We start from the raw sequence: 27,850 nt of genomic DNA, 5'->3' as shown, positions 1-27,850 counted from the left end.
GGGCCGCTCCGGGGGGCCGCGGGGCCGCCTCGGGGGGCCGCCCGCCCGCCGTGCCGCAGCGCATCGAGGAGAAGCGCCGCGCCGCGCTGCTAGGCGGTGGCACCGGCCGCATCGAGGCGCAGCACAAGCGGGTGAGGAGCGGGGCCGTGGCGGGGCCATCCCGTCTCGGGGCGGCACCAGGCGGCGGGGGGCGGCCCGGCCCGGTCAGGCGGCCTCCGGCCCCGAGCGCCCTCGCCCCGCCGCGGGCGGGTTCTCGTTTGTGTGGCAGGAGCTGTCCTGCGGGGGAACTTGGCCGGAGTGGCCTGTAAGCTGCGGTACCTGTTGCTCGGCGTGAAAAAATGGGGAATTTCTGTCGGCTGCACCACCACGACCGGCTGCGGAGCACTCGGGCGAGTGCACAACGCGCACAAGTGGCGGCGTGGGTCTGTGGGGTGAGGTTAGGTCCCAGGCTGGCTGACACCCACCTGGGTTGGCAGGGACAGCGTGCCCCACGGCTGCACCTTTCACGGATCTGAGAGATGAGAGCGCGGAGCTGTTGGAATGGAAACAGGACAGAGGAAAAGGCAGATGGGAAGGACGATGACAATTGAATTTTTAGTCTCTTCTCAACATTTAGGCAATGCCATGGAGGGTGCCAACATCATTTCCCTGTTTCTGTGCATCATTTCTTGCTGGGATGTCGTTTTTGTTCCCAGCAAGGCCCCAGGGGTACTCGGATGGCCTGGTACCAGCACGGAGGCAGCAGTAGCCACTCGCGTGAGGACTTTGTGGATAGTCACTCTGCCTGTCAGCATTTTCCCTCCTGGAGATATACGGCATCTGAAAAGAGTTCAAGGTTTGCTGAGTTAGTTCAGGACACTGACGTACTAATATACAAGCATTTCTGCTCATCGAGGGGCCTCAAACATCATATCCCATGTTTTATACAGATTAAACATACAGCTCACGTTAGTCTGTCCTGCATTTGTTTGCTTCGTGAACTTTTTAACCCACGGGTCAGTAGTTCTGTAGGGGAGCCTTCCTGTTTGAATGTCGTGCTGAGGCAGAGTCCCCAGAAAGAAGGCAGTCTGGGTGCACAGCTCATGCTTTGTAGCAAGCCCTGACCTCTGTTGCTTACCTGACTTGGAAATAAATTTGTTTGGAAGCTGAAGTTTACAAAAAGAACCTTTTGATCATTTATTACTGCTTGGCATCATTAGTACTGAGAAAGGGCCATGCATATCTTGTTAGTTAATTAGGTTCTTGGCCGTTGCTGTACTTTTGTCTGTGCTGGTGTCCAACAGAAAAAGAATCAAAGGAACTTGTCAGAAAATCCCTGCAGGCTGTTACATTTCCTTTTTCTTTTTGCTTGGCACAGTCAAATATCATTGAGGGCCCTGAACTGTTGGTAAAGGCTGGTTTAGCTGTGGAAGGGCTCCATGTTTAGGAGTAGAACAAAGGCCTTAATATCATTCAAATATGTAAGCAAAAATAGCTGTGATGCTATTATATCTTATTGAAAAGACTCTGAGATGGTTTCCTTTATCTTGTGGCAGTGCTGCTCCAATAGCCAGCCTTCTTTTCAAAGCCTGGCTTGCATTATCTTTGTTTTTACGGAGGATAATCACTTATTTCCAGCTTAGGGGCGCACAGTTGCTTAGCGGGGCCAATATAGATCAAGTGAGGGACTGCTTCATTAAACTATGTCCACTGATGGCCAGCAAACAGAGCCAGATCCACCTGATGGCTGCATTAATTGTTGCTTGCTTCATTTCAGGGAAAGCTGACAGCAAGAGAACGAATTCTTCTGTTGCTGGACCCTGACAGTTTTGATGAATATGACATGTTTGTGGAACACAGATGTTCTGACTTTGGGATGGACTCTAGTAAGAATAAGGTATTTTGATTTCGTATAACTCTTTTGTCCTTTGCTGTTTAGCCAGCCAAGTGGTTGAAAATAGACTCTTCTGTTCACACACAGTTTATCATACTGTTTTGGGTTTGGAAGGGGTTTGCAAATGTCCTTTTGTCACTTGTAATTTCCTTTTAACAGTTTATATGGTTTATTTTCTATTGTTTAAAGGTGATAACTTTTCTAGAAGATGACCTGTTTGGTTCAAATATCTCCTTGGATATTGTCTTAGATTTGTATTTTAAGTAGTAGAGGAGTGCTTTGTGGTTACAACTTTGTTGGTCAAGTCAGATATAAAACGCATGTACAGGTAGATACTTCTGCTTCTCTTCAGGTATCATTAGAGTTATAGAATGAAATAATAATTCAGATCTATATTTATGCTTGCCAAACTACAGAGTCATAAAACCCTTTAGGGCCTTATAATCTGATATGTCTGGAAGTTCAAGCAGTTATACTGGTCTGTCAGCAAGCTGCAATCTGCTTCGCTTACGCAGTTCTTGATATGTGGCCCTGTATCCTGAACCAACATAGTACATGAGGTTTGTCATATAGAGGAACAATCTGTGGTTCCCCAGAGTCTCTCACAGTAACATCGATGCCTGACAAATCACTACATGGGAAAAGTATTGTGTTGCAGTGTAATACAGAAGTGGCTGACAAACATGCTGGGATGTGTAGGCAGCTAGTGCAGATGAGCCTGTTCAGCGTGAGTCCTCCTGTAGCAAAAGGCCCTCCTTCCTTTGGGTTGTACTGTTTTGGGATGAGGTGAGAAGCTGCTCCATGTGTGTCGCTGCCCCGTGCTGCATACAGTGGCTCCAGCTTCTGTTTATGTGCTATTTCAGCCATTGATCATTCTGTAGTCCTTCAAGTTGCAGCTGCATGCCGTGGGCGGGAGAGGGATCAGCAGGCTTCCACCATGAGCAGGTGGGGCATGGGAAACTGGCAGAAGTGAAGGACTTGTTCTCATTTCTAGTAGCCAGCTTGCTGGTGGGACGCAGTGCGGGGAGGGGCGTCATGCTAGATGTACTCTGCTCTGGTTGAGTGCAGGAGCAAACACCTTTTTTTTTTTTTTTTTTTCTTACTGTTCCCCAGCAAATTGAATGAACTCCTGTGCTACCTTTCATCACAGTCTTAAACTCTGCATCCCCCAGTGCCGATAACAAGGTGTGCTGTTTCTGAAGAGATGAGGAGCAGCATCCCGAGGGTGACATCAGGGTTAATACTTTCCATGTCCTTCAGAATTCACCTTTCAGTGAGCTACAGATTGTGTTTCACGACAGATGACCTAATTGGTGGGCAGTGAACTGGAATATTAGTTTAGCATTGAATTTCTCTGGGTTTTTGGAAGTTTCTGAAGGTAGTGTGAGGATTGCACTCACTTCTAGGACACTCTATGGGCTGCCTGGGCTGTTAGAAGTCATCTTTGAGATACGATGGCTGGAACTGGAGGTGTGTTTTCTGCTTTTCTGCATGCCGAAAACCATGAACTGGTAGCAGTGCTGTCCACGCAGCTTGAGAAAAGCCCACAAGGTGTGACAGCTTGAGAAAAGCACACGAGGTGTGACCTTCCTGAGAACAGATTGCCTCATGTATAAATGGGCCTTTGAGTGGACCCTACACGATACGCTTTTTCCACAAACAGCAAAAAGCATTGAAATGCCTGGAATTCCCTTATGGCAGAGCAGTAAAGTTCATTTTCTGCTGTTGTTTGGAAAGACATCTATATATATATAAAAGGAGATGTTTAAGATTCACAGGCTGTATTTCCTCTTCCAATTCCTTGTTCTTCCCATATTTACAGACTTAAAAATAGGACAGGTCCAGCTTAAGTGTTTTCACCAACTAACTATATTTATGACCTCAAGAAAGGTTCATGCACAGTGTCTCTTCTTTCAAAATCATCAGCTGGTTTTAATAAAAGGTACATCCTATCTCTTAGGGCACGGTTTGTCTTAACTCCAGATGTACTGAAATTTGTGTGGAAATTGCAAAATTCACAAATCTTTACATGCGTACGCAACTAATACATGGCATTACCTCCGCTCTTCCTTGTCAGAGCTGGGGCAAGTTGTTGTGGAGCCCCCACTGCAAGCATGAAAGCCCAGTGCTTTGAGAACGCTGGTCTTTGCCCTGACCTAGTAGTCAATACGGATTAATGTGTTTTTCATTAATGGACGTCATTGCTGCTCTGATTTTTTAAATTCTTATTTTAAATTAATTTTCTTCATTTCTAATGTAGTACCCTGGAGACAGTGTGGTGACTGGCCGTGGACGGATTAATGGGAGACTGGCTTATGTTTTCAGTCAGGTATGTTTCTGCTTCTTATTTTTTAAACTGTGTGAACTTATCTTTTGAAATAAGCGCACAACATTTCACCGTGACCATGCAGTAATATACCTGTTTACCTTCTGCCAATAAACATGAGATAAATACAACGTCCTGTGGGAAGAAGCAGGGCACTTTCAGACAAGAAAAGGCAAAATAAAAAGCTGTTCTAAAAACATTTTTTGGCAAGAGATGAGGTCGTGGACAAAGTTGAGATGAAGCAAATGTGGAGCCATTCAGAGAATGTTCTGAAGTAAGAAACTGTTACTGCTTCAGTGTGATACCATGGGGTGTTGATATGCTGAGAGACTGGAGGAGCCCCCCGAAACGCAAGGAGTGAATTAATGGAGGAACCAGCGAGCACAGGTGTGCTGGAAGCACGTGAGAACTTGGACTGTGTCGCTGCAGCTGGCTGTGCGTGGCTGGGCTCCTGGAGTCACACAAGTGTCAGCAGGCACCTTACTGGGAGCTCTGGGAGCCACCATCCCGTCTGAAGCTGCGGAGCTGGGGCTGCCTGCCAGAGGTGTCAGCTGGAACTGCAATGAGTTGCATTCATGGTAGAGGGTACCCGAGCAACCTTGAACAGTTTTTTTCAGGTTTGAACTCTGATTAGTCAAAGAGGGAGATTACTTGTACTTTTTGTATTAAAAATGTTTCAGAGGGAATACCATCGATGGAGATTTCTTTTAGTTAAGTCTTAGCACGGTGAAAGAAGAGCTTTCTTGTAATTCATTGATACCTATCTGTCCCTCTGTTCTGGGCAGTGAAGTAGCCGTGGTTCAAATCGCCACCATAGCCACTAATGGTTGTTGCTCTGTGACCTTGGAGCGAGGTGTGCACACTGCCTGTTTTGTTTCTCGTATGCAGCCCTTCCAGGGAAAGACACTTTTGACACCAGGGCCTGAACATAAGATAGATGCTGAACTGAGGCCTTTTTCAAAGAACAAGAGTAAATGTCAGTTTTTATATGAAAATAATTTAATGTGTGCCCTCATTAAAAAAAATAATAATAAAGAGACCACGTTCCTCTCCAAATTCAGCTGCTGCCTGAGATGTCACTTCCTTTTTGGTTCAACTGCTAGTCATGGTGTTCTCTGTCAACACAGTTTTTAGAGTTTCTTTGACTCAGTGGGAATGCATCAGTGAAACTCACCAGATGTTGACCCTGGGCTCTGTTGGTGCCAGTAGGTGTCAATATCTCTTTTCCCTTCTGGATTAGTCCCCAGGCCTCCCGTTGTTTGTTCAAAATCTGCCCAGGCCGAGAGGTAGCACCAACACTCAGTGTTGTCTGACACAGTCACTGCAGCACCCATGCAAGAGCAGTAAACTCTTGGAGCATAACTCATGAGTATAGTATAGAGCGACAGCATGTTTTCAGTTCTGGATTTCTGCCTGTTTGCGGATTTATCTTACCGCTGCCCCTCGCAGCAGGATCCTCCTTAACGTGAATTTTCTCAGGCTTACTCCAGTCTACTCCAGTGTAAGTTCCTCCATGAAGGAGGAACATATATTTGTAGAGTGTTTGCTTGAAGAATAATAAAAGTGAGATATAGCAAGTTTGTGATTTTAACGTAGAATTCACTGGCAAATTTGTATAAAAGATCTTTTTACGTGTAAAGAAGACTTGGATTGAACAAGAGTGATCTGCAGGCTGCTGTAGGGAGTCAGATTGCCGTGGAGCAGCTCACCAAATGTAGAACATTGCAGGATTATTCTGTTTACTTGCCACATTTTATATCAGGGTCAGTTACTGGGATTCATTCATCTGCTTATTGAAATGATTCTTTCCCTAATCTCAGAATTTGTTTTGCTTTCAGGATTTTACTGTATTTGGAGGTAGTCTATCTGGAGCTCATGCCCAGAAGATCTGCAAGGTAATATTTCCCACTAAAAAACAACAACAAAAAGATTGTCAGTGTCCCTTTTCCTGATCTGTTGTGCTAACAACTGGAGAAGATGATTTGTGACTGACTTAGTGGGCTATGGCATATGTCCCTGGCAATCTGAAAATGCCTGTCTCCTTTGGTTTGTTAAGATGTGACAGCACAGGTGAGCAGAGAGGTACCCTTTGGAAGCTTTTCAACTATGAGGGCTTTCCTAAATAATATACACTTTATTTAAGTTGATTTTCTGCTGTGGTACAAAAGATAAGAGACTTGCGAAGTATGATTAAGTAGCCATTGTCTACTGGAGAAATGAAATGACTTGGAAGAAACTTCTTGCTACAAACAGTGCTATGTGAAATGTAATATTTATAAAGAGCAAATGTAACAAGTAAAGAATCTGAAGACAAACAGTTTTACAACTTAGAGGTCACCTTGATACTCAGAGCTTCTGTTATCAGGCACTTGTGGCTATTCTTGTTTGCCTGCTTGTCTCACTGGAAAAACTGGTGTTTGAATCCCAGGGCTGTGGAAGACAACAGCTCTTTCACGCATGGGTGTTCAGTGGCATGGGCTGGGGGAAAATTCCAGAATTTTTCTTGCTGTGCAATTGGAATCAAGGTATTGAGCACAAGGCCTTTTTTCCTGCTGGAATTACTACTTCTTAGCATGCACCCTTAAGCAGTGAGGGGTATAAAACTAGAAGACACAAAGACTTTGGGCTGGATAATAAATACTTGGCTTTACCAGGTATTGATATTGGGAAAGACATTTGTGTTATCCTATTACACTGGAGCTTTGCAGTGTCTCTTTGTGACAGGAGGGAAGTGCTGGTACTGGAATGATGAGATGCTTCCTGTTTTTTTTTTTTTTTTTTTTTTAACCTCCATTTTCTAAAGAAGCAGGGAGAGTATTGGTAGCAGAACTAGAAAACAAATGAGTCTTTCTAGCTGTTACTGCATTCAGTTGGCATCAGTCTCATTGGTAGGCTCTAAAGTTTGAAGGGTCTGGGTGCATGAATTGCTCAGTCTGTGAGGCTGCAGCTTGGGCAGCAGAGAGCTCAGAGAAGACTGGGTGTGTGCTGTCTGTCACGTTTCTTTTAGCTCTTACTGGGCTGGATTGGAGGAAGCAGAAATCAGTTCTGGGAGACAATCTTGGCTCCTGCAAACCTTATCAGTTGCTTGAGGCAAGTAAAACGTCACAGAATGTGGGGGTGAAGTTGCTCTTACTCAGTAGGATTTTTCTGGAGATCTGCTGCTTTGGTGGTGATCATCTGCCATGGGCTTTGTGCCTGGAGTTACAGAGAGGCAGGGCTATTCGGCATCTTGCAGCACAGGGAGGTACGTCTGGGCTGCAGATTGCCTACTCCTTTTGCAGAAGAGCCTTATGGTCTTTCAGACCCCATTAAATGCCTGTGGTTTCCCTGAAGCAATAGGGATTTAGTGTGGCTCTTCAGGGTAATGTGTGTTCCACTTGTGGTGGAGAACGCTTCAGAACCTATTTGTTTAATGTGCACCTATGATGTCAAGTTTCAAGACAATTGTTGAGTCCTTGAGATGAAGAAAAATAAGTGTTTTTGAGAGTGAAGTCTGAAATGTTCCCCATAAAAACTGGCAGGACAAAAAAAAAAAAGTCTATTCTCAAGCATATTTTCAGTAGTCCAAATGTGCATACTGATGTGTGCTTTATTTTAGGTTTTAATTTTAGGAATTTAGGTGGAAACACCTTGAAATAAGTAATTAATCCAATTGGTAAGTCCTTGGAAAACAGTAAAAAGTGTCAGTGAACTTGGTTCACTTACCTGACCTGGTAGGTTAACAGGCCTTGTGGGAAGATGCAATAAACATCAACTGATTTCTAATAAGACCTTAGATAACTCCATGGTTAACATTCCTCTAAGCAAACAAGGCCACTCGTGGCTCACAGCACCTCTGCTTGCAACCCGCACAGATGGTTTTTAAACGTGGGATTGTATTTAAACTGGAAAGTCATTCCCCATGGCTGCCACAGCGATGTTCCAACTTTTAAATGGGCACCCAGGCACAAAGCTTGAAGAACCCTGGTTTACTTTGTTAGCTCTCAACTGGCGCTGTTTCTTACTTGCAGACACTTGAGACAGTTATTTCTGATTCGTGTTCTGGTTGGAATTGTGGTACTGCTGGGATGCCACGGAGTTGAACGTGCCTGAGTATGCTCACTGTGTTTCTAGGCAATATAAAATCCAACGAGGATGCTGCAAGACCTCTGAAAGACGGGACTGACCTTTAAATCTTAAAAAGTTAAAGATAGTCTGAAATAAGATATAATTGAGTAACAGTGATTGAAAGGGCAGGAGAAAGCAACTTATTACACCAAAATGGAGATTGATTGACCATGTGTAGTTTTACAGAAAAAATATTTAGGAGTTGAAGCAGATTTTAATGTAATATGCCAATACTGTAATGTTTTGAAAATGGCAGATGTTTTGCTGGGATCTAATAAGCAAGGATATTTTAAATAACATGTAAGGAATTCAATCTTCCCACTCAAGACTCTGCTGCGGTATTGTGTATGATCTTGAGGCAAGTTACCAAAATGATCAGAGGGCTAGAGAATAGGTTGTAGAAAGGACAGTGTGATTGAATTGATGTTGCTTAGTCTAGGAACATGATGGGAAGTATGAAGACTGAGGGGAGATTGAGGTACTTGGGTGTTTATGAAGGCAGAGGCATTTGTAAATGACAGAGTGAATTAATTTATCTCCCTGTCTACTGTATTTTGAGAAAGAAGTAATGGTTCTAAATTTCAAAAATTTAGTCTTCTCAAAGAACTTGTAACGAGGTCTTTAAAAGATGTTTAAATGTAGAGCTTAGGGATATGGTTTAGTGGAGGACTTGGTAGTGTTAGGTCAGAGGTTGGACTCGGTGATCTTGGAGGTTTCTTCCAACCTAGATGATTCTGTGAAGAACAAGTCAAGTGTTAGATATACTGCTTAGGGAGATTACATGGTCACCACTGCAGTAAACATTTAAGAGTACACAAGGGAATGGTTTAGGTGCAATTGAGACTTCTCATGAACAGAGGTAGATTGGCCCTTTCTGGTCCAAACCTCTGTGAGAGTGTCACTTAGCACAGGCTTTGGGTGATGCAGTACAGAGATGCAGAGCTAGTAAGGCAGATAAATATTGAGGGACACGAGGGATTAAATGTGCCTACAGTCTGAATGAGCCAATGCATGGTGTGTCTGTAAGCAGTTAGAAACTCTGATAATTAACACAAGAAAAGGAGAAGAAGCTAAGCGCTACACAAGCAGTTCAAATTCTGTTAGGTGGATTTTTTTCTAGGGAATGTACACTTTGACGAGGAAGGTGGGGGCTGCTTTGGAGTTTTAGCTTACCTTGGTAAATAACGAGGATTTTGTATTCATATCCAGGTCATGGATCAAGCTGCCCTGGTTGGCGCGCCTGTGATTGGGTTGAATGACTCAGGAGGAGCCCGTATCCAGGAGGGAGTGGAGTCACTGGCTGGCTATGCAGATATATTTTTGGTAAGTAGCCTGCTGGATGACCAGAAGGCTTGCTATCCACAAAGAAGGACAAAGCCTGTTTTTAAGTTGGTGTTTGTAGGTAAACTTTTAGGATACTATCATTGTATTTCAACCAGTGTTACCCGGTGGATAAAGCAGTTTGCGAGACACAGGCTGTCCTCTTGGTTCTGGCTTTGGTCAAATTACTTTACTTCTTAGTTCCATTTACCCATCTGTTAAACAGTAGTAATACTAAACCTTGTCCAATACTGTGAGCTGATTAAAAGCTCTGTAGGAGTTTCACTAGATAGTGAGCTTTGTCAGAAGAACAGGCAATTTCCTTAATTGGAAGAGAAGCCCAAACAACTATTTAATTTTGTGATTCATGCTGAGTACAAATTGCATGTGTTGGGCTGTAATTTCTCGCAAAATGTTGATGTGTTTGTCAGAGACAAGTGGGCATGCTCTAGTCCAGAGTGTGTTTTGTTAAGTGACTGATGGTTGTGATCCACCGCTAGTTGTCCCTGTGTCCTGTCTGAGATACAGACATGTCAAGAATTTCTCAGAGAAGATTTGCTTTCAGTAGGGCTGATAATTGGTGAGTTTTCTGCTGCAGAAAGGGGGACATAGACTAAATCAAACACTACGCGCTTGAAGATAATGAAGATCAGATCAGAAGCACCAAGTGCTTGTTTTTATTAAGATGGTAGATCAATGAGGGAAGAAAAAAAATGCAAATCAGAGGTTTTTATGCAATTAACAGTTTGCAGTACAATGGAACTCATTAATCTTACCATTTGAGGACATCCAGGACTGATTAGGCTGGTGAAAGTTTTATGTTTCTACTGTTTTTTTTCAGTCTAAAGACTTCTTTCCACTGAAATGGCGTTATTTTTTATGCCTACCAAAACACTTAGTTTTAAAGTAAGTGAACATAACACAAACATGATGTGCTTTAGTAGGCATGAGAAACGTCATTTACTGCAAATGGTAGAAGTAATAATCACAAACACTTTTTAGAATTGTTTTGAAAACAAGTGACAGATAGATCCTGAGAATCATCATCAGTCATCTTAATGGAAGTTTTATTTTTACTTTAGTTTCGCATGTGTGTTTTTGGCTTTTGTTTTTGCTTTTTAACATAATGGCAGCTGAGTGAGTCAATGCCATCTGATTTTTGTAGCACTGACCGAAAGGACAAAGTTCATCCTGTTTCCAGTTCTTTCTTTTTTACAACCATGTGGTATGTCTGGGGCAATGGTATTTTTCAAAATTATTTTTTCTCTTGTTTTTCTGTTTCTTTGATTAATGGCTGACCATGGCCAACTATCAGCTTTACCACTTTAGAGTAGAATTAGAGAATAATTCAGGTCAGAAGGGACATCTGGAGGTTCATAGCAGGGTCAACTTTAAAGGTAAACCAGGTTGCTTGATCTTGTCCTGTCATGTTATGAGTATCTCTAGGGATGGAGATTCGACAGCCTTGCTGGGCCTGTGTTCCAGTGCTAAACCATCCTCATAGATTTTTTTTTTTTAATTATTTTTTTTTCTTTTATTTAGTTGAAATTTCTCTTGCTTTGACTTGAACCCCTTGCTTCTCAAAGAATGGGTCTTTGAAGATTCTGACTCAGTCCTCTGTATAAGAACCCTTCGGCATAACTGCAAGTAGCAGAAGGCTGTCCCTTTGGTTTTAGTTCTCCAGGCTGGAGAACTATTGCAGCTTGGAAAACATGACAAGTGAATTCCTTGCTTAGGACATTTCCTTGCAGTATTGTGTAATGGATTTGTTCTCAGTATGGGTGCAATGGCCCCTTCTGCCCAATTAAGGGAGATAAACCAGGTTGCAGTTCGCTTTTGGAAGATAAATACACTTAATTTACTTTTGTCATCATTTTGATCAGGTATAGAGGATTTAGTGCAAGCATGTGGGAGATTAAGATAGTGACTAAAACAATAGAGTTTGTATGGCGTGGTGACCTTCTCTTGCCTGCTGATAGTTTGTACATTTGTGCTCAAGAACAGAAAGAAGCAAAACAGTAGAAACAATTATCTTGCTTTTATTTGCATCAAGGCATTCTGTCCAGCTATTTGTCTCCCAGTAAATAAAGCCAGCTGTCTTCTCCTGTTTGTGATTGTGAATTCTTGCAGAATCTCTGAGCAGATTTAAAGATACAGATACTTGTTTTGGGGGGGTGTAAAAACTAGATGTCTGTTTTTTTTCTATTGCAGAGAAATGTTCTGTGCTCTGGGGTAGTTCCTCAGATTTCCCTCATTATGGGTCCTTGTGCTGGCGGAGCTGTGTATTCACCTGCTTTGACTGATTTCACATTCATGGTGAAGGTAAGGGTGCGGTGTCCTGACTTGCTGCTCGTTGCATTGATCAGTCACAGTCAGACTGATTGTGCATCAGGCATTTGGTTGGTGAGGGTCTCCTGCTTTGGAACAGTAAAGGCTTGGAATTTGCTGCAGGAATATCATTAATGTCATTGTCAGCAGGACCGGAATAGTCTGTTCCATTATTTTGCACATAGGTTAGAGGTAGAGATGATTAATTTCTTTTGTTAAAAATCACTTTGTTCAAGATGCTAATTTAAAAACAACAACAACAAAACTGCATAGTTTCTGTTTTAAGTTTCAGTTTTAAAGAAAGTTAGTCTAACACATTTAAAGGAAGAGTACTTAATATATTACCAAATCGTCTGGAATGCCAAGGTTGCCAATTCCATACGATCAGGTAGCATGGCAAGCGTGTGACCTGGTTTTGAACACATACTTCTGATAAACTGTTGTGGTATGTTGTGCTCCTGGCAGGTATTGATTGCAGGTAGGTTGTGACAGTTACTGCTCAAAGCACAGACAGGAATATTGAATAAGGCTGTCTTAAGTGATTTTTGGAAAAAGAGTAATGCCTGTGAAGAGCTTCAGAAGAATTTTTATTGAGTTTTATAACATCCAAAGTCAGTGTTTATAGGTGGGGTGAGACAAGCATTTAATCCCCTTGTATTTTTTAGGCATTTCATGCTAGTACTTTGACTGGTAGAACCACAATTATTCTTTCCTATTCAATTTAAAGTTTAATGGATACTCAGCAAAAAGTTCTTCCATCTGTCTTGCTTCAAGTGTATTTCAGAGCTAACAAGTCTTCCCTCGTTTGTCATAGGAAATAGCAGCACGTGCTGTTGTCTTTACATAACAATTCATTTTTGTCTTAAATTATTTTTCTGCATAAACAGATAATGTATGCAGAGAGAATAGTACAGAAATTGAAAATAAAAGGTGTATAGAAATGGCAAAGTATGTCTCCATATTGAGGCTAGGTTAGATTAAATTAGATTCAGTTTTATTCTTCATGGAAAGTCAAGAATAACTTTCCCAAGTAACCTGCAGATAACTGAATTTTCTGTGGATTTGTAGTATAATACAATAGGGATTTTTTAGGAATTTCTTCCCTATGTTAAATTTTCTTATTTTGGGGAAAGTCTCTAGAGACTGTCACTTTTCCTTAGGTGCTTTTTCAGCTTGGGTCTAGCATTTACTGACTGTTTTTGCTTTATTCCCTCCCCTAGGATACGTCCTATCTTTTCATCACTGGCCCAGATGTAGTTAAGTCTGTTACCAATGAAGATGTCACGCAAGAGCAGCTTGGGGGTGCGAAGACGCACACAGCTGTGTCTGGTGAGACCTGGATAGTTTACTTCATGTACTAACTGTTCCTCAGAGTAAACGACATAGCTGTTCTGGCTTGACAGCTGATTACCTAATACAGATCTTTGTAGTCATGGGCGTCACTTGAGTCTAAGGGATAAAGCTCTACTTAGACTCATGATCTTACTGCGTGTAGGGCTCTCTTACCAGTCCCTTGTGGTAATGGAAGACAAAATAGGAAAAGTGGGAGTGTGGGAGAGTTCTGGGATTTTGAGGAGAAAGTAGCAAATCCAGAAGATTCCAGAAGTGAAAAGGTTTTAGGAGGGCAGAGCCACCAAGGCAGGTTCAGGGTGGTGGGTTCTTTGCTTGCAGAATTTTGCTTAGGTTGAAAAGATTGTGAACGATCCCCTGTTTGCCGAGTAGTGTGATTGGTTGAACTTCCCAACTGAAAACCAAGTGCCATTGTGAGATGAAGCTCTATTAAAATAAAATAAAAAAATCCCTGGGGAGACTTGGTGACTCATAAATCTTCTTGAAGCTCATTTGGAATCTCAAATTCTGTGTGAACTGTGCTGCTGATGAAACAAAACCATGCGCGCACACGTGCGTGTGCATGCCCACCCCCCTTGGATCCAGCCTTTACACAAGAGTGTGCAGCTCAAAGCTCGAGTCCAGCACCGCAGCCTGGATTGGACTCCAGGAGGCTGGGATCCTGCTAGGTCTGTGACAGCTGATAAACCAGTTCCCGTTATTTTAAATGTAAAAGCACCAATCCAGACCCACTATGGAAAAAGGCTAATACAGCCACGTGTTTTCTAGGCATTTTTAGCTGGTCAGATTTGATTGCTTGAAATTCCAATTGTTAATAGACCAGGTTTAAAAAATCTTGCTGTTAGTTCTTTGTATCTTTATGGATACATACTTGAAAATTAAACATTGCAAAATAATTACAATACTTGCTTCTTTCCAGGAGTCGCACACAGGGCCTTTGAGAATGATATAGATGCTTTACTTAATCTCCGAGAGTTCTTTAATTATTTACCTCTTAGCAACCGCGACCCTGCTCCAGTCTGTGAATGCCACGACCCCAGGTAAGAGGAGACTGGCTGAGATCTGTGGTCTCTGACCACTGAATTTCATGGCTTCTCTGGCACAAGGAGTGTAAAGAAATGAGTGTGTTGTGCCCGGGCACTGATACTTCTGTGCTGTAGTGTGAGAATACGGCAGGTGTTTCATTGTGCATGTGTATATACGTATGTGCTCGTTGTTAGATTTAATTTTTTATTTTCTGAAAGCAGAGTTAGGCAGGCTCTATACAGGACATGGGGAAAAGTAATCTGTGTCCAGATTCACAGTCCTTCAAACGAGCACAGTGAGGCAGAAGGTTGCACAGTGCACAGAAATGGGGATCTTGCCCTGCTTTGTCAGTAATGTGTCTGTTGGGTAAGTTTGGTTCGTTAAGGTTAGAGGTGGGGTAGCAACAGAGGTAAAGGAGGCTAGAAGTTTTTTTGTGTTAGGTTGCTGTCTATCAGGCCCATTACGTAGTTGACAGTGAAGGAAGGGCTTTAGGATTTTAATCAGAGAATTTTTCCAAGACAGAGAGAGCCAGCATGGGACTGCTTCCGTAGGCAACCTTGCTCGTAGAAGTAAAGACAGAATGTTAGTGGAGTAAACGGCTTTTAACCTGAGCCGGCTGCACCCCCTGTTCAGCCCTTTCTGGAGGCAACCTCTGAAAGATTACCACACTTTCCTGCTCCTACACTTGTTCTTCCTTTTGGTTTTAGGTGTGTGTGGTGTTTGTCGTCGTGTAGATTCGAAGATGGGAGTTGGGACTGTTATCCTCTCTTTGTGCTCGCTGTTCTTTGCAATGTCTTTGAAACAATTTGGGGAGATTTTTCAGATCAGTTTCACAGATCACTGTTCTGGCATCTGAAATACATTGTTCACTGTTAAGATAAATAAATTTGCCAGTTGCTGTTTAGGGAATGGTCAGACAAATCAGTCGGTTACATGTCCTTAAATTTTCTAGGAAGTTGATCTTTAAGAGTGTATTAAACTGGAAGACTGTTCTGTCTTGATAATGACAAACCAGAGCAAATTTCTTGTATTGCTTGGTAAATTTGGGGGATTATCTCTGAGGTAAGCACTTTTTCTAAGCATTCAACACATTGTACTGGGATATTTAGATTCTCTAGACTTGACTGTGATGTTTGAATTTTATTATGGAAGCAACAGTCCATTTTTTAATCATTGCATCTTATGATGGGCAGTTTATTTTCTTGTGAGAAGCTACAGTTACCCTGTAGCTACTAATTGAGAGATTAGTTCTTAATTGAGACCATCTTTTATGTAGCACCAGATATATTATTAGAGGATCACAGTATAATAAATACTCAGTAATTTGTATTGAGAAGTTCAATTTAGTTGTCTTTATACATGTGAAGACAGATCTGCTTGGTAAATTTACTTGTTTGTATTAGCAGCATCTCCAATATTTCTCCGGTTTTGTTTTCTTAATCATTTTATTATTGGTAATATTTCACCTGAGCACGCTGACATCTGAGTGGACTCCTTTTGCTTTGAATTGTGGTTGATCCTTCAGTCAAAACCCATTCCACTAGAGTAATTTCATTCTCCTTGCTCCATTTCTATGCCAGGAAGAATTGCCACTAATAGTATAAATGAAATGTTAAATACTGGCATCTTCACTGTTAAGTCTAGAAGCACTCTCCCTCTTTTGGTTTTTCTTCCCCCTCCAATAAGGTTCTTTGTGGTGTTGAAAAATGTCAGGTTTGTTTCCTGAAACTCCTGCTGGTTAGTGTTTTGTTTCTAATGTCAGTGGCTTGGATTCTGTAAAAAGTTAGAGGACTCCTATGGTGCTTATGGCTGCCAGCTTTGAAGAATGTCTAGTTCTACACTGTGTGGAGTGATTTAACTTCTGGTGTTTCTGACTGTAAGCAAGTTCTATTTCCTTGAAAGCCTGAAGTGTGCATACGCTCTCTGGAGGAGGTACTTACTGGCTGCTGGTAACCCAGTGCAGTTTCACAGTTCTGTGTAATAAAACCAGTATTGATCTGGGTGACAGTTTGCTCACGCTCTCGGTCTTCAGATGACTGCTTTGAAGATGAGGAGCAAATCTTTCCTGATAAATGAGATCTTAAACACAGTTCTCAGCCTTTTGTGTCCAGTGACGCTACTAGAAAGCTCCAGATGTCCCTTATCTGTGACATTTTTTTTTCTCCTGTGATATTATGGGTAATGTCTTCATTTTGCCAATGGATGTTCATTTTACTGCCATTATAATTTCCCTCTCTATCTCTGTTAATTTATGGGAGCAATAATTTCTCTTTTCCATTTTCCTCATCCCTTGAGATACCTGAGAATATAATCCATAGGTAATGGACAGAATTTAAAACACATTTGTACCTACTTCACGGGAAAGCAAAAGTTTTAGACTCATTGTAGCTTGGGGTTCAGTATCCTAAAATTGGTCACTTCTGGCTGATAAAGTTTTCATTGTAACATTTTATGAAAATACTTGCATGCAATGCTCTTAATTGTGGAAATGAATTAGAAACATGGCTGTAAGATTCATTGTGTTACTCTCGGCATGGAGCTGTGCCTGCAGTCCCTGCATGTGAGCACAGAGACAGCTGGGGGACTGATGTTGCTACTTTTTGCCTGCTTTTGACAAACTGCAGATCATTTACTTCAGTGTTAATTTGGATGCGTAGAGCCTTGGGTTGGATTGTTTTAAATGTATGAATCATGACATCGTTAAAATAGTGATTCAAGAAAAACTTTGCAGAAACACAATTTATAACAGATAGAGAAGAGTATTTTTGTAAGGAATAATACAAATATAATATTCCTGGAAGCCTTTTCAGACATGACTCATCAAAATTGACACCCCTTGGAACTGTGAATTAGCCCAGAGACCCAGTGAATGCAAACACTTGTGAAGTCCTTAAAAAAACTAAGAGAATTGAAGACAGAGGTAGCTGATAGTGTGAGCTGCTAACAGTGGCACAACAGGGTGGCACAATTTTGTTAGATGTGAAGCTCCAGCTGAAGGGCACCGTTGTTGAGATAACGCAAATAATGGTAAGGCTCCTGCAGCCCCAACCATCACACTGAAGCTGTGAATGGACGTGCTTTCCCCTCCCACCATTCTCTGCTTGGTTGGTGCAGGGGAGGTAAGTATGGAAACGCTTCCTGTGGTTGAGTGACAAATGACAATCGTGCAGCATGGGCAGGGAAAGAATCAGAGTGGTAAATGTGCGGCTACTAAATTTGCTATGCACAGCAGGTCCAGGTACATGACAAGGAAACCTTGTCAGGAGAAGCCTTGTCAGGAGAAGCCTCCAGCTGTAACCCCTGGGAAAGCAGGCTGTGCTGCCTCTGGTTTACACTTGGGCTTGTGCCCAATGTTTTCCTGTGGCTGAGTTTCCCCAAGCGCTGCCGGACCTGTCTCCCATGCCCCTGCAGTCTGCCCTTTGACACTCAGCACGGGCAATAGTGGCTCCTCTGGTCAGAGAGGAGAAAGGATATGTCCGGGGGTGAGCTCATGGGCAGAGGTACCAGCGAAAGAGATGTCTCCTTCAGGAAGAGGTCGGTTAGACTTTTTCCTCCCCAAAGAGCTCAGAGCAGCAAATCAGCCCCTCAGTGGCCGGCGGCACAAGGGGCTGCAGCGAGCGCTGTCTCCTTCCCCATGTTCGAGTAGCAGCTCCCATGAAGTTTCAGAGAGTTGGAATTGTTTGCCTGAGTTCTTTTCTTGGTGTTCGCCTGATCTGTAAATATTGTTGCTTTTATCCTTATTTTCTGCAGTGACCGTTTGGTTCCTGAGCTGGACACAATTGTCCCAACTGAATCTACCAAAGCCTACGACATGCTGGATATCATACACGCTGTAAGTCTGTGAGTCTGAGCACTGCTGAGAAAAGTACAAAGATCTTACATCCTGGGTATATATAGATGTAAATAAAGGAAAGAAGCTAATAATGCTGCCACTTAAGATCTATTTTTTAGTCTTTATAAGTTACTTATTTTTCTCCTGTGTAGTGGCCATGCATGAAGGGACAACAAAAGCTGCAGAAACAAGATTTTAGCAGATGAAAGGAATCTCAGTGTTTCTTTTCAGGATATATCTCCGCACGCTGCATGCATAACTGTACAGATAAAAGATGCTATAACTCAGTTTTCCATGTGGAGTTGAACCTCCCCTTGTTATTAATGCTGTCTTGAATTTTATCACTTTTTTTCATTAAAGGTAATAAACTACACAGAGGACGTTCAAAGGGCTACAAGTTACCAATTATTCTGAGTCACTTACATACACAAAATACAAGAATATTTTGTTAATTCTAAGTCAAGCAGTCAGAAGTTTGCAAACTCTAGCATCAATGTTTCACTGAGTGAGGCAGATCTCCTGGGAGGGTGGTAGGGAAAGAAACTTTTTATTTTTATTTTTAAACTAAAAACCAGTATTGTAATATATAAATAACGGAGACTCCATGAAAGAAGCATAAGCTATGTTGGTAATTTGCTTGCCAAAGTGAGCAATTCATTTTTTACAGTTGTAACAACTTACTACATTGCCAACAACTATGCAGAGAACAGGTCTGTAAGGTTTGCACCTGGGGAGTCTGAATTTTGAATATTAAAATTTCCATCTGGTACTTCTACCAGTCAGATGCTGAATGGCAGGTGACCTGGGGTTCTGCGGTGATGGAATACCTCAGGTTCACAGGCAGCTTGTATATGGTGGCTGGGGAGAGTTCAGGTTTGTAGGATTTTTCCCTTTTGCTATTTTAGTTGATTGTCTCTCTCCACACCCTTACTCAGCGAACACTTTTCAATTTGCAACTGGCTGCCCTTAGCTTAATTTTAGTGGAAAAAGGAAAGCTCAAGATATGTTTTTAATGTGTAGTTTCTTCCATTCTGAATTTCAGTACTATCTGTTCCAAGTGAAAAGGTGAGATTTAGAACATTCTTAGGTGAATTAGTGAAAAAAAAAACACCTACGGACTCTCAGAAGTATTAAGAAAGGAAATAAAGCATTAATAATACATTAAGGAATAAATTTTTTGCACCTTTTCATTTGCCTCATTCTCTGGAAGGACTGTCAAACTGCAGTACGTATAGGTGAAGTTGTCATAAATAGTTGAAAACAAGGAGTTATAGTAGAAAACACTTGGCAGCCGTGTATAGGTGTCGCCACTGCTCCATGTATAATTATGATCTTTTTTAGAACGTGAATTTTGATGCTGCTTTCCACACCAGTGGATGTCACTTTGCAGAGCACACACTGGAACTTCAACCTCAGAGAGACGTGCAGCAACCAAGGATTTGTGTTTGCAGTTAGGGTGTTTGACGTAGCTCGTTTATTTCCTGTGCTGCAGATAAAAGTGTTTCTCCGTTCCCCTCTATCATACACAACATCAGTGACCTCAGAGATGTGCACAGCTCATCAGCTGCAGCAGAGCATCTTGTGTTGGTCTCGATTATTAATAAAGCACTCTGAACTTGCAAAGAAATAGAGTAGGTATTAAATACATACAATGGAAAATTCCTGAGGTCAAGAAATACTATTTGCTTTTTATCACTGGAAACTGATATTCTAAAAGAGCAGTTTGCCAGCAATTGCCTTGTGAGAAAGAAGTTCTTAGCATCCGGTTTGAGATTTTTATTTGTTATAAGCTAGGAAAACAGGCTTACTACAGAGGAAATGTCATAAAGATGATTTTCTCTGAAGGAATGCTTAAGTGGCAATTTTGATAATAAATGCAGAACTAGACGCTTCCTACAAAGATGACAAAAAAATTTTTCTCTCTTCTCCATTTTTTTTTTTCTGTGAATTCTGAAATTTTAAGATTTCTGATACTAACAGCTGATGTTGTGTTTGCCTGTGTAGAGAAATGAACATACTTATGTCATCCTGAGGGCTCTCCCTAACTCTCCTGCAGATTGTCGACGAAAGGGAATTCTTTGAGATCATGCCTTCCTATGCCAGAAACATTGTTGTCGGATTTGCCAGGATGAATGGAAGAACTGTTGGGATCGTGGGCAACCAACCCAAAGTAGCATCAGGTTGGAGACAGCCGTAGAAGGCTGATGTGAAACTTCTTAATGAACTGTGTTTTGTCTTTTTTGTACACTTGCTGTCTGGCCATGAAATTAACTGGTTATGGCTTGTACTGTCTGCCACTCAATCATACCATGTTTTTCTACCACTTTCTTTGTCTTGAATCTTGTCATGCATTTTTGTGACTTGCTTGCTGAGAGCTGTAAAACCGCCTGAAAAAAACCCCACACAATTCTTTATTGAATCAACAAAACGTAACAAAACGCTTGCTGTATCTAGCACAAGAGAGGTGGTAGCAGCACATAAACAGGGTGGGTAGAAGACCACCACTGACTTGGCAGCAGCCTGTAATTAATTGGATTAAGCATAATATGGAAACTTCATAGGTAAGTTCCACAGCATTTAATACCTAAAGCTCTTCTGTAGCGTAGGTCTTCTGAAAACACAAAGGTTTCAGACATACAAGTGTGGGGCTCAATCTCGAGTAATTTAGATATAAAGGTACAAACACCTGTAGCTAAGATCACCCTTCCCTTTTTAACTAGGGAGAGAATTTTTTTTTTTTGCGAAAGTTTTTTTTGCATAGTTCCAGTGAATGACCTGGAAAAAAAATCGATACAGATAAAATTATAACAACAGAGTTTTTGTAAATTCCAAGAATATAATTTAACCTGAGACTTGCTGGGACAGGAGCTCTCTATGCACAATGGTCATTGCCAAAGGATATTGAAATTGTAGGTTATATTTCAGAAAAATGAAATGACTGCTTGTAGAATGTAACTCGTACTTAAAGCTTAGTGCTGAGACAGCAAAATTCATGATAATCTCTACATTAGCTATAGATAAGGTTTTTTTCTTTTCAAGACAGTACAGCTAAAATACAGTGTGAATTCGATGTTGCCTTGAATTACTGCCATTAGCAGATCATTAACACCTTACCCTGTTTTCTTAACTTTAGGCTGCTTAGACATAAATTCTTCTGTGAAAGGAGCCCGCTTTGTTCGTTTCTGTGATGCTTTCAACATACCTTTGATTACTTTTGTGGATGTTCCTGGATTTTTGCCAGGTATGGCTTGTCATTTTATCTCAGTTAGTTTTGGGGCAGGGGAAGTAGGAGAAGGTGGCAGTGTAAAGAAAAAAACTGTTTTAATAACTCCCTAAGAAGATTGTTTATTATACTGGACCTTAAATAAGACAGATTTTGAAATGCTACTGTTTGGGGAAAGAAAACAAACATAAAATCTCTGTATTGTAAGTAAACCAGTCATCACAAGAGGATGTGATATGCAGGTTATATTCCAGAAAAAAAAATGATTGCTTAAATAAGCCAGTAATATTTCTGCAAGTGTGTTTTAAGATGACAAAGCTCTGCAAGGCTTCACTGAAGAGAGGGCAGTTCATACAGCAAGTTAGTGCCGAGCTGGTTAGCAGGCGGGTTACAGACACTGGGACGACCGCTTGGCCAGGGCTGAGGGTGAGGTGAAGGCCTATGGGTCTAGGAGGGTTAAGATGCCTTCCTGGCTGGGATTCCAGCACAACTGCAAAGCTGCTGCTGGTGTCCTGTCTAGGACAAAACCCCTGTGCCCTCTGGAGGTGATGTCCGTGCCATAAATGACATGGAAGTAACGCTCATGTTCTTTGCTATAATGAGACGCCATGTCCCTGAGTCTTTAAAAGACTCACCTGTTTTATTTATGTGCCTATAGGCTGGACAGCATTACCAGAGTGCTCTGCAAAGGCAGGGGCTTCCCCAGATGCAGTGGCAAGCAGTCCGATACCCAGCTTCCAGCCCTGCGGGTGGGATTCTGTGGGAGAGCAGCTCTGCTGATCCTCCTGTGGGCAGGGAGGCCGCAGGTCAAAGCTGTGCTAGGAGTGTCAGTTCAGGGCACCTTGAAGGTGCATTTTGCGTTCAAAATCTGCTCGTTGCTGGAGGTACTGAACTAATACAATCAATGCCACTAGTCAACATTTAATTTCATATCTTAATACAGTACATTTTGCATGTTTTAACAATGAGGCAATACAGAAGAGAACTTTCTTTGTTCTTGCCTCCTTTCCTTTCTCTCCCGTAGACACACCCTCCTATTATTTGGATCAAGAAATAACTTGGTTCTCCTTAGCACTTCAGTAGCCCCTGTGTGGCCACACTCAACCCAAGAACGAAGTTATTTCCATGTAGCCAGTTAGAAATAGAACTTTTTATGGCATAATAGAATGCTGTCTTAAAGTAGACAAATGGAAGATAAAAAAATAGAGAAAGCTAAAGAAAGAAGATCTGAGGTTTTATAGTGATTCTACACTGTTGTATTTTAAAGAATTTGGAAAGATTAATACATTACCATTAGGAATTTCAGTTCAAATTAACATACTCTGAGTATGACTGATTTAAGTCTGAATTAGAAACTAAGATTGGGACTAGACTGCAGGGTTTGTATTTGCCAGCTTCTGGGTGTAGGTTCAGCATCTCAGATGTTTTCTGACAGCTTCCAGGGATAAGACCTGGCTGTTCAGATGTCTGCCACTGGGAAGTGTTTGTAGGTTTGACAAGTCCAGCGCTCTGGAGGGAAATACAAGAACCCAAAGTGAAATTGCAGTTAAGAACAAACATCTTTAAATGTAGGCATACATTATTGGACACTCAAATTACACTTGAGTGGAAGCATTGAAGTCAAGCCACCAAATAAGACTACCAAGTAAGTTTAAAAAAAAATCTCACAAAACATATTTAAAATCCTTTATTTTTTAAACCTTCCATTAAAAGACCCCAAATTACTGTGAGAGGTTAATCTCAGGTGCTGAAAGAGAAAAAAAGCAGGTGAATGAACTGCTAGGAAGTAACTGGGGAGTTACATACACAGAGGTATGAAATTCAGAAATCCTAGAAATGAAGTATGTGAGATTGCTGTTTCCAAGTGCCAGTCCTCACCCATGGTTCATCCCATACGTGTTCCTTAGCTGTTGGCACCATCATGACAGATGGTAACCTAAGGCACAACCTCCACGTGCGTGGTCTGTGTGTACGCAAGGCACTTCAATACCAAGTGTCCTCTGGCTGTTACTTAGTCTTTTGGTGATGAATTAATTAGCTGTCTTTCTTGCTATCTATGCAGTGTTCTTCTGTTATTTCTTCGGATTCTGTAAAAGGCTTTTCCAGAGTTACTTATCAATTTGTTATGCCTCCTGTGGTGGTCGAGTTCCCTCAACTGGCTGTTGCAGTTGGGGCTTTTGGTGCTTGGATCAGAATCATCTGGTCTTGTGAACACTGGCATCAAGAGGGAAAATAATTGCTGAAGAACTTCTTCCTCAGAAAGGTCTGAGTTGCTCTTGCAAGTAGGAGCCTAAGATCTTGAGACTGAGACAAGTCTTCTGAAAGGTTAGGTGGGTGCTCCAAAAGCTGGGGTCACGTGCAGCTTGAAGTTTTTTTTTGTTTTGTTTTGTTTTTACCCCTGGGTTGCTTTAACAGAAAGCAATCAGTTTTCCTTAAGGCTCTCGCTGAACCCAAGTTTTGACACGGATTTACCTATTTTCATTTTTGCATGTAATTATCTCAGCTTTTGCTCATCACTGTATATTTTTCTTTTGGTATCTTGTGCATTTTTGCTTTTTCATCTTGTCAGACTTTTGGTTTGACCATTTCCTTTTGCAAGTTAATAGTGTAGGCAAATACAAAAAACATAATCAAGCCTTCCATCCTCTGTGGGTCTCACAGGTAGGAATTTGAACCTGGTTAATTCCATTACCATCAATTTTGGCTTTGCTATGATATGTTTTTTGCAAAGAGGTCAAAGATAGTTTGTTGTTGTTGTTGTTTTAGGTATTGCTTTGCTGGAGCTGGGCTTTGATAAAAATCTACAGCTGCTGAATACTCTGACTGTATCTTCAGAGAAGTCATGATCCTAACACTATCAGCTAGGCCTGTTCTTGTGACAGAACTTTGTAGGACAACCTCTAAAAATGTATGACTTGTATTCCTACTTGCTGCATATGATCATTCTCATGAACTACCAGCTGTGAGATTGCATACAGAGGACTTCATGCTCTGTCCTCTAACGTCCATCACCTTAGGCTTGCTTGAAGGAAGACTAGCACAGGTCTTTGGTCTGGTAGCCAAACTGCCTTTCAATATGGTCTAGAAAAAAGGCTTTTGGAAGAGTGTGGGTTTCTGGAGAAGTGAATCTAGGTTGCATGTTTCTCCGCTAATCACATTTGGAGTCTTCAAAATTATGTAACTGAATTTTGTTCCTGGGAAAATACCATCTGGTGAACGTTACACTTCTGTGACCTTAGACGCAGAGACTTACTTTATGCTTCTTTCGGTGAGGTGTTCTGTAGAGCTGCTCAGCATCTTATGGAGAACATCGCTGCGATACTACCTGCTCCTGGATATTAACACTGCTCTGGTTGTTGTTAGGTTTGCTGAGTGGTTAGATGATGAAACTTGCCCAACTGCATATGCTTTTTTTGTGAATTTCCTGGTGTGAAAAATAATATTTCTGTCTTTTGTAGGTACAGCTCAGGAGTACGGTGGAATCATCCGTCACGGTGCAAAACTACTGTTTGCCTTTGCAGAAGCAACTGTGCCTAAAATTACTGTCATCACCAGAAAAGTAAGTTGGTATAATGCCATGGTGGTGGTTTATAAAATGAGTTTGTGTTTTCATTAACAGCAAGTTTACTTTTGTGAAGCTTTGTATGTCTATCCTCTTGCTTTCAGTAGTTGTTATACCTCCATTTGTCCCATCTTTGTCAGTGTACAAGAGGCCATTTCTCCTATTCTGTTACCGCTCTATTCCTGCAACTTCAGTCTCCTTTTCCAGAAGCAGTGCTGATTGTGTCTTTCTGCTTTCCTCACAGGCTTAACGCTTGTGTGGTTTCTTTTCTTTGATATACTTCTCCTATTCTCCCCTTAATTTTCTGGCTTTGTCTTTTTCTATAAGGTACATGATGCTCCTAAAGGCTTAGCTAAACATCTCTCCACTTTTTTTCTTGCTGGTTTGTCCCTCCTGTTCTGTTTTTGCTTGTTTGTTTAGTTGTTATTTATTTATTTTCCTGACAAGCTTTTTTCTGATAGACTTAGGATGGCAAAAAGCAAAAAAAAAACCCTTTTCAGCGTTCCATCCCTTTGCCTTCCCTGTTCCTTCTGAATATTACTTTTTTTTTTTTTTTTTTTTTTCCCAAGCTTGCATCCTTACTGTAGTTTTTAGGAATGCCTTCAAACAGACTCTGCTGCAGTTTGCTCTGCAGTTCTGCAGTATCCGTTTACCATTGCTGTCTGGAGCACTTCCAGTACCAGAGCGGAGCATTGCAGATCTGAGTGCTGCGCTCCCTGGCTAGGAGATTCCAGAAGCAGGGCAGCCGGTTTGTTTGGATGCACGTGCAGGGTGAGGCCTAGTGCTGCAGATACGCACAGACTCCTCTTTTATCTGCCACCAGGAATGGCCTTGCATTTCAGTAGTTCCCTTTCCTGCGCTTTTGTGGTTCTATTTTGTGATGTCTAGTCTTAGGAGATTGTTGCAGTGGAGTTTTTACAATTCTTCATGATTTTGGCCAAAGAAGTGGAAATGTCTTGAACATGTGGTGAAAGCCAAGAGCCTTGTACCGGTGTGTTGATGGACCAAATCATAGTCGCCTGTAGGCTCTGCACACTCTCCTACAGGTACAAGTCTAGCCCCACTTGCTTGTCTTTGGAATGGTAAAAGTTGCAGGAAGAAAGTAAGCTATTGCTTCTGTGAGGTCCCTTCATGTTAATTAATCCCTTGGTTTTTGTTCCAGGCCTACGGGGGCGCCTATGATGTGATGAGTTCAAAGCATTTAAGAGGAGATGCAAACTATGCCTGGCCTACGGCAGAGGTGGCAGTGATGGGTGCCAAGGTGAATAAATGCAGGCTGACTCTCACGCTGCTGTGCAGCAGGCATTGCAGGCTTTACAGTGGCAGCTTCACCGGATGAAGACTGTCTTCTCTGAAGCAACTTATCTGAGTGCGCTTGGGGGGGGCAGGGAGGGAGCTCGTAAAGCAGACAGGTTCCCGCTGTGTGGGCTGAAGACTGTCACTTACCTGTAAACTTTATCTTTCTAGGGGGCTGTCCAGATCATTTTCAGAGGAAAAGAGACAGATGCAGAGGCAGAATATGTGGAAAAATTTGCAAACCCCTTTCCTGCAGCCATGAGAGGTATCGTTATCTCACACATTGTGTCCCTTGTTTTGAGTTTGACGCTGCATGTAGATAAATTTGTAGCTACTGAGTAAACTTTTTGCTAGTAAGTTATTTAGGCAAGACATACCATAACTTGTGCATGAGAAGGAAAACCACATCTAGACCAAAAACACATCCGAAAGACTTCTTATGGGAAGAAACTGGTGAGATATAGGGACTGCACTGAAAAGCTTACTTTCAATTTTGTAGGCACCATGAAATGCAAGACTGTTACTTAAAAATTACAGATGCTTTGACAATTTACTTGATGGTTGTAGATGCAGATCAATGGCCTTAAGAAGGGGTCACAATCCAGTTCAGTGATGAAGTCCAGGACACCTTGGGGTGATTTTTCTTGGTTTTCTTTTAAAAGGATTTTTACTTCTAGCTTCAAAGCATTAACTGTGCTCTGGAAGGCAGTTCTGTAGACTCTGTAGTCAGCTCTACATGTTTCCAGTTATGCTGGTTTACTCTATTGTTTTTGTACTACATTTAATTCCTGTAAATAGCGCCACAGAGCTGGGAAGTCTCAATCCAAGCTCTTTTCCACCACAACTGTTACCTACAGCATTGCTCCCTCTGGTTTTGTAGTAGGCTATTGCTGCTGTTTGAGCCAGAAAAAAATAGACTGCTGCATGTGCAAAATTAAGGGATTCTTCTTCTAATCAGCAATTCTGAACCTTTAAGTCAGACTAATTAATAGTAGATTCGTGGAGATGGTATGCCTGAAACTCTGCAATAACAGGTGCGGTACTTAGTAAAGCCCCCTCCCCCTAAAATTTTTTGGCTTGCTAACTTTTTCTTTTAACAAACAAACAACTGCTTCTAATTTTGTAACTTGGAGTATCTCCTCTTTAGGCTATTTTTAAATTCTTAAGTTAATTTGTAACTTGTGAACTGTTTATTCAAATACTACTTTGATTTTGAAAATTTACATCACAGCCTAAATATAGAAGGTTGACAGGCCATGTCTTCATGGTTGGCTGTTTTTTTGTTTTTACAGGGTTTGTTGATGATATCATCCAGCCTTCAACCACCCGTACACGCATCTGCCGTGACCTTGATGTGCTGGCTAGTAAAACACAGTCCAGTCCCTGGAAGAAACATGCTAATATCCCATTGTGAGTGTAAGGAGGGACTTGGCCATGCTGGGAGACATGGCAGTATTCCGAATACAAATACTTTATGTTTATGGGGCTTTCTACTTTGCAATAGAAGCATTTTACTTTGATTTTTGCTAATGATTATCAATAAATCATAGTATGTATCTCATTTAATTTGGGATCTTACTGGTTCATCTTTGTAAACCATTTTTTGT

General features: G+C 41.6%; 1 protein-coding gene across 1 annotated transcript; it reads left to right on the top strand.

Annotated features, from left to right (window-relative positions):
- Nucleotides 1-6: 6 nt before the first annotated feature.
- On the top strand, nucleotides 7-27,809 carry PCCB (propionyl-CoA carboxylase subunit beta). Its single transcript, XM_035334017.1, has 15 exons — nucleotides 7-131; nucleotides 1,757-1,876; nucleotides 4,134-4,202; nucleotides 6,038-6,094; nucleotides 9,516-9,629; nucleotides 11,838-11,948; nucleotides 13,175-13,283; nucleotides 14,224-14,344; nucleotides 18,081-18,162; nucleotides 20,219-20,342; nucleotides 21,296-21,403; nucleotides 24,844-24,944; nucleotides 26,110-26,208; nucleotides 26,415-26,508; nucleotides 27,536-27,809. The coding sequence occupies exons 2-15, from the start codon at nucleotides 1,823-1,825 to the stop codon at nucleotides 27,655-27,657; spliced, it is 1,365 nt and encodes a 454-aa protein (XP_035189908.1). The 5' UTR covers nucleotides 7-131; nucleotides 1,757-1,822; the 3' UTR covers nucleotides 27,658-27,809.
- The last annotated feature ends 41 nt before the right edge of the window (nucleotides 27,810-27,850 follow it).

Source organism: Oxyura jamaicensis, chromosome 9 (genome assembly GCF_011077185.1).
Source record: "Oxyura jamaicensis isolate SHBP4307 breed ruddy duck chromosome 9, BPBGC_Ojam_1.0, whole genome shotgun sequence".
Lineage (NCBI taxonomy): Eukaryota > Metazoa > Chordata > Aves > Anseriformes > Anatidae > Oxyura > Oxyura jamaicensis.
Note: the sequence above shows the minus strand (reverse complement) of the source record. Positions and strands in the feature narration are given on the sequence as shown.

What these genes read in the sequence shown, in the direction of transcription:
- PCCB (XM_035334017.1), top strand. Translation starts at nt 1,823, where the DNA reads ATGTTTGTGGAACACAGATGTTCTGACTTTGGGATGGACTCTAGTAAG. An exon ending in TGGACTCTAGTAAGAATAAG is followed by an intron (nt 1,877 to 4,133) that starts GTATTTTGATTT and finishes TTTCTAATGTAG; the next exon opens with TACCCTGGAGACAGTGTGGT. An exon ending in TGGCTTATGTTTTCAGTCAG is followed by an intron (nt 4,203 to 6,037) that starts GTATGTTTCTGC and finishes TTTTGCTTTCAG; the next exon opens with GATTTTACTGTATTTGGAGG.